At 34.9% G+C, this 12670-nt stretch overlaps 1 protein-coding gene across 1 annotated transcript in view; it reads left to right on the top strand.

Annotated features, from left to right (window-relative positions):
- Nucleotides 1-12670, top strand: part of LOC144450382 (uncharacterized) — a 318500-nt gene that overhangs the window by 28115 nt on the left and 277715 nt on the right. The window contains exon 3 of the mRNA XM_078140985.1: nucleotides 12533-12631. Coding sequence (XP_077997111.1) covers nucleotides 12533-12631 — 99 coding nt within the window. The remainder of the gene's footprint in view (nucleotides 1-12532; nucleotides 12632-12670) is intronic.

The following is a 12670-nucleotide window of genomic DNA, read 5'->3' as shown; positions in this document are numbered from 1 at the left end:
CTGTTTATTATTTATTTATTTGTTTGTTTGTTTGTTTGTTTGTTTGTTTGTTTGTTTGTTTGTTTGTTTGTTTGTTTGTTTATTTTGTTTTGTTTATAACACCATTCCTGGGTTCCCTATCATATGATGCCTGGCTGAGATGAGTTCAGTGGGCTGGGCATTAAGTAGCACTTTACAGTATACCTCCACACACATTGTTGTAACATAAGCGTGTCAGTGCTCTGTATTCCGTAACAGCAGTAAAAACACCATTGGTCTGTTCTACACACCACTATGATAATAACTATAATGTAAGTATAGTAACTAATGATAATAAATGATAATTATAGTAATAATAATGATTTATTTTAAGAACCAGCTCATAAACTAATAACATTTCACAAAAACAAAGAAAAAAAAAGAAAAAAAAGTTTAATTTACAGTACATAGTTAAAAGCAATCCATCAAGAATCCTTTCTAAACTTTACTGTAAAAAAATCACAAAATCAGATAAAGATGCTGTAATTAAAATATTGTTACTCTCTTTGAGTCTAAAATCAAATTGAATATGAACAATTCGAAAAATTACGGATAAGTGAGTTAGCCTTTAGGTAGAATAAAGAGATATCATTTGACATCTGATAATAACTGTTTTCCAAAAAACTAGAACATGTAGACTTATTTCCAGATAATTAATACGTTCAAGTTTTATACGAATATTGGATTTTAAAAATAATTGCCAGATATTATATATTATTCCAATTTTCAGGATAGATCTGATAGATTAGTTTTGTTTTATATAAAATAATGTATATAGATAATAAAACACAGGCTAAACCAATGTATAAACAGGATTAACAAAATATCAGGATTAACATGAAACAATTTCAAAAAAAGCTTTAAATTACAACCATGACTCGTTTGAAATGTCCTTAAATGTACCGGTAGGTGTTTGATAAGATAAAGATACTGTTGTGCTTTCTTTATGAGGTGTTCAGTATTTCTTTGCCAAAACTGTCGATGTGAAATATGAATACCCAGGAATTTGAAAATACTGACAATTTCAACTTAATTTCTACCATGAATATCCAAATAATCACACAAAAATCCTCAACAAAATAAAAAAAAATTGACTAATCAGAAAGATTAATGATTTCTCGCACAAAATCTGTCTGAAATATCTGTAATGAGAAAAAAACTATGAAAACAACATCCTTATAGACTAGAATCTATATAACAAATACTATCTAGAAGCAACAGGAGAATCATTGTCAATAATCCTTTAACAGTATGTAAAACCTCAAAATGCGATATGACCACCCTTTATCTAAAAACATATGTATCAGTGAGTTACCAGTCCACTAAGACAAATGTACAGACACTTGCATCATATCTATAGTGCTTTGAGACATTTAGATATATAGCATTTTTGTTTTTTTGCATAATTCTGTATCTCGACTTTAGTCCTGGTTACAAACTTTTGTTGGTAAGTATCGGGAATGAAATATACATTGAGCTTGAATATACACTGAGCTTGAATATACACTGAGCTTGAATATACTCTGAGCTTGAATATACACTGAGCTTGAATATACTCTGAGCTTGAATATACACTGAGCTTGAATATACACTGAGCTTGAATATACTCTGAGCTTGAATATACACTGAGCTTGAATATACACTGAGCTTGAATATACACTGAGCTTGAATATACACTGAGCTTGAATATACACTGAGCTTGAATATACTCTGAGCTTGAATATACACTGAGCTTAAATATACACTGAGCTTGAATATACACTGAGCTTGAATATACACTGAGCTTGAATATACTCTGAGCTTGAATATACTCTGAGCTTGAATATACACTGAGCTTGAATATACTCTGAGCTTGAATATACTCTGAGCTTGAATATACACTGAGCTTGAATATACACTGAGCTTGAATATACACTGAGCTTGAATATACACTGAGCTTGAATATACACTGAGCTTGAATATACTCTGAGCTTGAATATACACTGAGCTTAAATATACACTGAGCTTGAATATACACTGAGCTTGAATATACACTGAGCTTGAGTCCAATTTGGGATCTTGACTGTAATCTTCATAAACAATAAAGTTAAGTCAAATTAGTTAATCTCAAGTTAAAAAAAATGTTTACTAGTTTGCTAACCAATCCTATATCATCCTAATTTACCAATCAAATGAAGGTCAATATCAAATTCGAGGCAATATGTATGGAATGTTGAACGTTTTTCTGTGTTAGATGTCAATAAAGTATGAGTAGCTGTCTTAGTTTAGTACTTGGTTGTAACGTGCCAGTTCCCTTATCCCATAGTAAGTTAACCCTAAATATACCTTTGCTACAATATTTATGACAGACTATATAATTTGCAATCTGATTTGCGGCCTTACAGGTCAAGTCTGCAGTAGTTTATAGCAAAAAACTAATGTGGGTGTTTCGATAAAAGTGGAAAATTGAGGTGACCTTGTAATTAGACTATGACCTTGACCTTGGATCGAAAAGATCAGGTGATAAGTGAGTTGCCCGTCCTCTAAAACTAATATATAGACACTTGCATCATATCTGTGGCACTTCGTGACCCTGTGATATTCAGTATTTTTACATTTTGGTGATCCCGATACCAGTTGTCTTGGTAACAGAAGTTTATAATAAAAACAACTCCGCATATGCCTTTGCTTTATTTTTCTAAAAAAAACTATATAATTCGCTATTTTCTGAGCGATTTTCATCTGTAAAGTTCATGTCTGATGTTAGCAATAGAAAAGATTCCGACAGTGTTTTAATAATTGCAAAAAATTAAGATGACCTTGATTTTTTTTGACAATGACCTTGACCTTGGATCGAAATAATCATGTAATCAGTGAATTGGTTGTCCCCAAAACATTATATACATTAGTATATTAACACTTTTGGTGTAGTTGGGGATATTGACAGCAGTTGTCTTGGTAACAGTTTTGTTGCTAGGGTATAAAGCAACTTCATATATACTTTTTCATGTTTTTTTGAGAGATTGTATGTTTGGCTATATGTGGACTGACTTACAGCTTTACCAGTCATATCTGATAGAAGTACAGTGTTTTTGCTAAGGTTTGGGAACCCCGGTAACAGAAAGGGGGAAAGAGGTAAAACTGGTAGTGCTTCCCATGCAATGTATCATAATTTTGGTGGGGAACCCCGGTAAAATGATATGGAACCCCGGTAGATTTTACCTACTTACCGCCCTTAAATAAAACACTGAAGTATAGTGAGTTTGCACAAGAGAATCCAGAGGGGCAACATCAGTTTTCTGAAGGCCTATCTGTAGATGTTACACTATCCAAATATACTGCCAAAATTTGTACTTCAAGCTGGGTAATTTTTTTTCCAAATTTCAGCCCTGATTATTGTATCCTCTCCATCAATATGGTCATTCCCTTATATAGGAAACAAAAAGTGTTATGAGAAATGCCCCCTAATAAATAGTAAGTATTCCCTAATTTGACTTCAATATTTGTATCAGTGCTTCAAGGAATAGCAGACAAAAAGAAAATGACTTTTATAGTAGTCTAAGGTCCATTTTATTGACAGTATTTCAGTTTCATTTTTCAAGAGTCCAGGTGCCCATCCCAGCAGCCCAGCCCATGAATCCAACCACAGAGCCTGGCTCATTGCTCTGTACAGCCCTATAGCTCAGCCCAGGTTTTAGTATATGTATATAAACAGTTATTAAGTCTAAAATTGCCTCTAATTACTGTCTAATCTTGTAACCATGGTAGCCAAAGTATGTGTGAGCCATGCCATCCAATCATAATTTACCAACTTATGGTGTTGTCCATACAGATGTGTATTTGACATGTACATGTACATATAACATGGTACACAGTCATACTCAGTGGTATTTCTGTTTACTCTTTTTTGTGTGTCAAATTTCAGATTCACACATGACTTCATAAGTATGTATAATTAAATTATGTCTGAGATGTGTAGGGACATATTTTGGTCATAGCACACTGACTGAATAATATTTCTTAATTGTTTAGCCTACAGACACTTGAATCAAACTGTATGAATTTTTTAGCCTGACTTTTCCCATGTGGCACTTAGTGAGAAAATCTCTCTGTGCATTTTGGCCTTTGGGTCCGATGAGAAATAAACATGAGAGACCTGCATATGATTTTATTAGCACATCTGAACTGAGGTTCATCTGGCGTCTGTCTGTCTGTCTGTCTGTCTGTCTGTCTGTCTGTCTGTCTGTCTGTCTGTCCGCCTGTCTGTCTGTCTGTCTGTCTGTGTGTGTATGTGTGTGTGTGTGTGTGTGTAAACGACTTAAAGTCAAAAACCGCTGAACCGATTGCCATGATATTAGGTGGGTTCATTACCTTGGGTGTCTAGTTGGGAAATTGATCAAATTAAAACGATCTTACCACCAGTTTGTAAGTAATAAAATGTGGTTTTTGGTCAAAAAACTTAAACTCAAAAACTACAGGGCAGATTGGGCTGAAATTTAGTTGAAACATTCTTCAGGGTGTTTTTACTAACAATTGTTCATGATATGCTGGTCCCATCAGTGATATGCAAATTAGGGCTGAAATGTGTCTTTTTGGTCAAAATTCTATAATTCCAAAACCACTGAGCAGATTGGGCTGAAATTTAACTGGAATGCATCTAGGGATGTATGGACGAAGAAATATCAAGCATGCAATGATTCCATGAGTGATATGCAAATTAGGTGTAAAAATGTTCATTTTTGGTCAAAAACTTATATCTCAAAAAGTACTTGCCCAATGAGTCTGAAACTTGGTGCGATGTCTCTGAAGTGTTATTCTGCAGATTTTCTTCAAAACAATTTGACAAAATTGGCCCTGGCAACCATGACCACACCCTTAGCAACAACCTGTAATTTGCATATCACTGATGGGATAATCATGTACAATGAATGTTCCCATTAAATTTCAACCCAATCTGCTCAACAAATGTGAATCTGTTCCAGTGGCATAGGAAATTGTCAGTTGAGTATTTCCATTTAACTTAATAGTAAACTAAAGTATAGGCTAGTAAATTACCATGAAATTCAAGCATTGGTCAACATTTTGGGCTCAACTCAATGATATATAGGCCTGGTGCAATGTAATATCAACAGTTTTATTAAAAAAATGACAGAGCAAAAATGTGAAGAACAAAATTAAAAATATATGTATGTTATAAAACAAGAACAAATTGGGGTTTTAGTAAATTATCAGTTTAGTACTGAAATTATTAATGACACAAGCAAGAACCCACTACTTCATGTTTGTGCACAGGGAGCACAGAAACCGTGTTGCAATCAAACGAACAAACAAACAAACAAGTAAATAAATAAATAAAGAATAAATAAATATGCATGGTTAAATGAAAGATCATTTTAAACTCATGGATAACTGTCTATAAACATGTCTATATGTATATACATGTCTGTATACTATTGAAATAATAGACTATTTGTTTCTATATATCCTATTTATACTAACAACATATATATGGTATATATAGAAACATATCCTATATTCTCTCATTCAGAGACTGGTATATACATACATATGTTTATTGATAGTTATCCATAATAGCTACATGGCTCAGAATGTTGGTGAATTGAAGACAATTGGCATTTAGAATCCCATGTATATTTATTTAGGTTTTTCTGTTTATTTTTATTTATTTATTTATTTATTTATTTATATATTTATTTATTTATTTATTTATTTATTTAGTTATTTATTTATTATTTATTTATTTATCTGTTTATTTATTTATTATTTATTTATTTATCTGTTTATTTATTTATTTATTTATTTATTTATTTGTTTGTTTGTTTGTTTGTTTGTTTGTTTGTTTATAACACCATTCCTGGGCTCCCTGTGGTATGACTCCGGTTTGAGATGAGTGCAGTGGGCTGGGCATTTAGTAGCACAATTTCCAATGCATTTTATGCAAATAGCAATAATTTAAAGTTATATATTATTATATTATATCGTTAATATTCATTTTGTTTTGTTCCACACAGACCATGGCAAAAGGTAGCATCCGATTTGTTTACCTATGATAATTGAGACTACTTGGTAACTGTTGATTACTATTGCGAATTTTATGAACTGGATAAACTTCCAGACACCAAATCCTCAACAGTTATAAGGAAAACAAAACAGCCCTTTGCTCGATATGGAATCCCAGAAGAGCCATTTTGTTTTTGATTTTTATATGTCCAAAACCATAACTCAGACATGCTTGACAGATCTCATTCAAAGTTGGTATTAGGACAGTGTTCTATGACATACATGTGCATATCCATTATCGTCGTGATACGATCCAATATGGCTGCCTGGCAGCCATTTTGTTTGTGAATTTTCCATGTCCAAAGCCATAACTCAGACATGCTTGACAGATCTCATTCAAAGTTGGTATTAGGACAGTGTTCTATGACATACATGTGCATATTCATTGTTATTGTGATACGATCCAATATGGCTGCCTGGCAGCCATTTTGTTTGTGAATTTTCCATGTCCAAAGCCATAACTTGGACATGCTTGAAAAGATCTCATTCAAAGTTGGTATTAGGACAGTGTTCTATGACATACATGTGCATATCCATTATCGTCGTGATACGATCCAATATGGCTGCCTGGCAGCCATTTTGTTTGTGAATTTTCCATGTCCAAAGCCATAACTCAGACATGCTTGAAAAGATCTCATTCAAAGTTGGTATTAGGACAATGTTCTATGACATACATGTGCATATCCATTATCGTCGTGATACGATCCAATATGGCTGCCTGGCAGCCATTTTGTTTGTGAATTTTCCATGTCCAAAGCCATAACTCAGACATGCTTGAACAGATCTCATTCAAAGTTGGTATTAGGACAGTGATCTATGACATACATGTGCATATTCATTGTTGTTGTGATATGATCCAATATGGCCGCCTGGCAGTGATAATTCCTTAAAACCCAATCATAGCGGGGATATGTCATTCTCATCAATGACTTGTTTTATTTATTATTGACATACATTGTATTGTCAGTGTACGGTACAGTATCATTGAACTTTTGTAAAATAGGTTGAATTCTTTCCAGTCATTTATGATCACTAACAGGTACTTCAACATCATTGAGTCATTGGTAGGTGTGTGGTGTCCTGGTTCATGCACCAAATATAGTGAACAAACAGAGAAAAATTATAGGGTCCTGGTCCCTACCCAAATACAAGAAACATCTAGAAAAATTAGTGTCCTGGTCCCTGCCCCAGATACAGTGAACAAACAGAGAAAAATTAGGGTCCTGGTCCCTACCCAAATGCAAGGAACATCTAGAAAAATTAGGGTCCTGGTCCCTACCCAAATGCAAGAAACATCTAGAAAAATTAGTGTCCTGGTCCCTGCCCCAGATACAGTGAACAAACACATAAAAATTAGTGTCCTGGTCCCTGTCCCAGATACAGTGAACAAACACAGAAAAATTAGTGTCCTGGTCCCTGCCCCAGATACAGTGAACAAACACAGAAAAATTAGTGTCCTGGTCCCTGCCCCAGATACAGTGAACAAACACATAAAAATTAGTGTCCTGGTCCCTGCCCCAGATACAGTGAACAAACACAGAAAAATTAGTGTTCTGGTCCCTGCCCCAGATACAGTGAACAAACACATAAAAATTAGTGTCCTGGTCCCTGCCCCAGATACAGTGAACAAACAGAGAAAAATTAGGGTCCTGGTCCCTACCCCAGATACAGTGAACAAACACATAAAAATTAGTGTCCTGGTCCCTGTCCCAGATACAGTGAACAAACACAGAAAAATTAGTGTCCTGGTCCCTGCCCCAGATACAGTGAACAAACACAGAAAAATTAGTGTCCTGGTCCCTGCCCCAGATACAGTGAACAAACACATAAAAATTAGTGTCCTGGTCCCTGCCCCAGATACAGTGAACAAACACAGAAAAATTAGTGTTCTGGTCCCTGCCCCAGATACAGTGAACAAACACATAAAAATTAGTGTCCTGGTCCCTGCCCCAGATACAGTGAACAAACAGAGAAAAATTAGGGTCCTGGTCCCTACCCAAATGCAAGAAACATCTAGAAAAATTAGTGTCCTGGTCCCTACCCAAATGCAAGAAACATCTAGAAAAATTAGTGTCCTGGTCCCTGCCCCAGATACAGTGAACAAACACATAAAAATTAGTGTCCTGGTCCCTGCCCCAGATATAGTGAACAAACACAGAAAAATTACTGTCCTGGTCCCTGCCCCAGATACAGTGAACAAACACATAAAAATTAGTGTCCTGGTCCCTGCCCCAGATACAGTGAACAAACACAGAAAAATTAGTGTCCTGGTCCCTGCCCCAGATATAGAGAACAAACAGAGAAAAATTAGTTAAGAATGTAGAACAGAGTGTATAAAGAGAAAACAATGCAAGGAATGTGAAATATTAATAATTCAGGTAACTTACAAGTTATACAATATAATTATAGTAAACATTGTTGTGAACTTAATAGCACTATAGTTTATTGGAATGAAGTGATTGTTTTGATAAATTGGTCAGCTTTGATTTCTGTATGTTGGTGGTGTGAGCCTCACCACTGCCAATTCTTTGACTAAAATTAGTGGGCAAGGATTGAACCATAATTGTACTCTTGTCAAACTTGTCCAGCCCTTGTGATGACAAATCAAGCTTTCAATCTGCAAGTTAAGATTAATAACCCCTTCTGATCACAGGCTAATCAAATACCTATGAAATATTAAAACATTGTATTTGAACTAAAATTACATGGACGGTCACTTAGTGAACTTAGACAGTCAGCTGTTTACTATATATGTATAGACAAAACATGTAAAGCTGTGTACTAAACATACAGCTGATAAGGTCAAAGGTCAAATGAGATGTTAGGTCAAAGGTCAAATAGACATGCGTACAGGCTTTTTGTTAGTTATTATACACAGAATATTTTTTCTATTCCCTGGGGAAGTGATGAAAAGTATAGGTGACCTGTAAAATTGATCGCTGGCCCCCAAACAAGTATTTATAGTTTGTAAAGCCATCTACTAGCCATTCAGGAGAACATGTTGGCACTGTCCTGTATTCATCATAGTATCTATGCAGGGGTCTGTCAGCCTATGTAACCTATATACAGCAGGGTATGAATTAAGATGAGTGATGTGAGACATGGCAGGAATGGTTGGTTGGTTGGTTGGTTGGTTGGTCAGGTGGAAAACATCATAAGACATACGGTTGCTGTAATTGACATACACTCACCAACGAATATATTGCCATGGTAAAATATATGGAAAACTCTGTCAGCTTTATGATATTTCCCCATTTTTGTTACCATGGTTTCCAGACAGTCAAGTAACGTAGCGAAAAGATAACAAATCTCTATGCAGCAAATGTGCATAAACAAGATGGGGGACATCTGATAAAATTTACATAGCGTTGCATACTAGTATTGTGTACATTATTTTTGATGGAAACCCCAGTAATTGAGGTCTTAATATAGTAAAATTTCATAGAGTTGCATATCACTAGTATCATGTACATTCATTTTGCTGGAAACCAGGGGCCTTAATCTAGTAAAATTATGATATCTTGATTGGAACCCCCAATAAAATACCTGAGTATATATCAGTAGTTCTTTAGAAAAAACACTTCTTGAGGTGTGGTATGTCATGTCATTCTGCTACTACTACTACTGGATATTAATTTTTGTTTCATTTCACTCTCACTGTCTCAGTCTCGCACAGATAGATTTGTAATATATGCATTGTGTAGTACAGGATGTACATGAGGATGAGGCCAAATAACAATAATTGTTTGGTTCCGGTTACCCCCCCCCCCCACCTAGCTTTCACTGCAGAATCTAAACTTTTTTTTTACGTATTCGATAAAAAATAATAAAGTTGCAAAAACTGTGAAGTCTCACGAGAAATAGTGAACTCGGAAACTGCCATAAACTTAAAAAAATAAATAAATAAAACTGTTCGTCCAATCTGTAATAGGTGTACATCTGATATGAAGAAATAAACAACACAGAGACCATTTGGAAAACAATGGAAAACCTCAACTAGACACTCATACAGAAACAGAAGTATACTAAATCAACATTTTTGGCTATGGCAAGGGGGGGGGGTACTTAAAATAAATTGGGGGTTTGACAAAAAATCTCCTGACCCTGCCCCCACCCACTGTAAGGGAACCTCCGGTAACCACAATCGCAGGGCACTCAGGCTTAGTTAGTTATATTTACAAAAACAAACAAACAAGACAAACAAACTATAAATAAATAAATTCTGAAAAGCATCAACAAGAGAGCGCACAATTGCAAATCATTATCAACTACAAGAATTACTAATACTATACGTTTTCCTGTATTCAAAATGGTCACAATTGTACATACCCCCCCCCCCCCCAAGGTATGTCAATGATTCCTACCAAATGCGAGTAGTATATTTTCAAGTTGTGAAACTGGAGCTAATATGACTTCTGATCAGTAAAAATCCATCTTTGTAGAACAATCATGCTTAGAACTCATATATTTACCAGGTGCAATTGACATCATAGTCAACGGGAAGGCATCAATTCTGATGATTACTTAGCCTTACCATCTTGCATTGAAAAATCTCGTTAGATGTCCATAACTCCCTTCACTCAATTTGAATGAACCAATCACGTAACCCGATTACTGCATTACTTGCAGTTAAGTAGCTCAATCCATCTTAGTGTGATATGTTTACATTGTAGTACATGTAAGTGTGTGTACTTCTGGTTTCCTATGTTTTACTTAGTGATGGTATTCCCAACCTAGTATGTCAAACAGCCACAGCTATAGTGATCAAATTGGGTTATATGATCGGTCAACTCAAATTGATTGGCTGGGAGTTTTGAACTTCTAATTAATCTGTCCTTGAGGTTGCTTGGAAACATTGTATACCTAACTTTAACACTGAACTACAAGTTTGCTCAAGGTAAAATGCCTGTCTGTCTGTCTGTCTGTCTGTCTGGCTGTGTCTGTGTCTGTCTGTCTGTCTGTGTCTGTCTGTGTCTGTCTGTCAGTCTGTCTGTCTGTCTGTCTGTCTGTCTGTCTGTCTGTCTGTCTGTCAGTCTGTCAGTCTGTCTGACTGTCTGTCTGTCTTGTAGATGATGCAAGTGATTTGATATTGAGCTTTACCTCTCAAACTAGAGGGGATGAAATTTGGTTATGATTCTGAAAGTGTTACTGTTAGTCTGAAAATTGTTAGTGTGTCATACTTGCGTAATTGGCCCAAGCAACCATGACAATGCCCATGCCCCTGTCAAATGATTGAATAACAAGACAACACCCATAGCAACAGGTAAACAATGACATAATGCTAAAATAACACTGGTGATGGGAAATGAAAGAGAATTGCTAAATTGTATGTAGATATGCCTAGCAACAAGACAACACCCATAGCAACAGGTCAACAATGACATAATGCTAAAATAACACTGGTGATGGGAAATGAAAGAGAATTGCTAAATTGTATGTAGATATGCCTAGCAACAAGACCACGCCCATAGCAACAGATAAACAATGACATAATGCTAAAATAACACTGGTGATGGGAAATGAAAGAGAATTGCTAAATTGTATGTAGATATGCCTAGCAACAAGACCACGCCCATAGCAACAGGTCAACAATGGCATAATGCTAAAATAACACTGGTGATGAGAAATGAAAGAAAATTGCTAAATTGTATGTAGATATGCCTAGCAACAAGACCACGCCCATAGCAACAGGTAAACAATGACATAATGCTAAAATAACACTGGTGATGGGAAATGAAAGAGAATTGCTAAATTGTATGTAGATATGCCTAGCAACAAGACCACGCCCATAGCAACAGGTCAACAATGGCATAATGCTAAAATAACACTGGTGATGAGAAATGAAAGAAAATTGCTAAATTGTATGTAGATATGCCTAGCAACAAGACCACGCCCATAGCAACAGGTAAACAATGACATAATGCTAAAATAACACTGGTGGGAAATGAAAGAGAATTGCTAAATTGTATATAATAATTATAATTAAATAATAATAATAATAATAATAATAATAATAATAATAATAATAATAATGTCCTGTATATGACAGAAACTATTTTTTTAGAAGAACAAGTTCACTGTAACAATATGCGTTAAGAACCACACAGAACATGGTACCGTGATTGACACATTTGACCATTTTGAACACAGTATGGCAAAGAATATTATTGAGGTGCATGTCTAGGAATGTTTGTGATTTTACCAAAAATATCATCAATTCTTATAATGATTTCTGACAGGTATTTTATCAAAATAAATGCTTTACATGTAATAAATACAAATAACGTCAAATTTTAAATACATAGTTTTTTTCTATGTGAACATTAACCAATCTATATATATAATAATAATGAGACTTGGGAAACATTTCAAGTAATTTTACACATATTATTGATATAATACATTGCAATATTATAACAGGAGGATTAATACATAATGTGTCTTTTAATTATAGGACAACAAGACAAGTCTACATTATGGAGCTCAGTATGGGCATTTGGATATCTGTAAGTTGTTGCTGAAAGCTGATGCCCAAGTAAATGCTGCTGATATAGTAAGTTGATTTTTGATGACTAATATCTTATTTATCTAC

Source organism: Glandiceps talaboti, chromosome 19 (genome assembly GCF_964340395.1).
Source record: "Glandiceps talaboti chromosome 19, keGlaTala1.1, whole genome shotgun sequence".
NCBI lineage: Eukaryota > Metazoa > Hemichordata > Enteropneusta > Spengelidae > Glandiceps > Glandiceps talaboti.
This window is presented reverse-complemented; position numbering and strand designations above follow the sequence as displayed.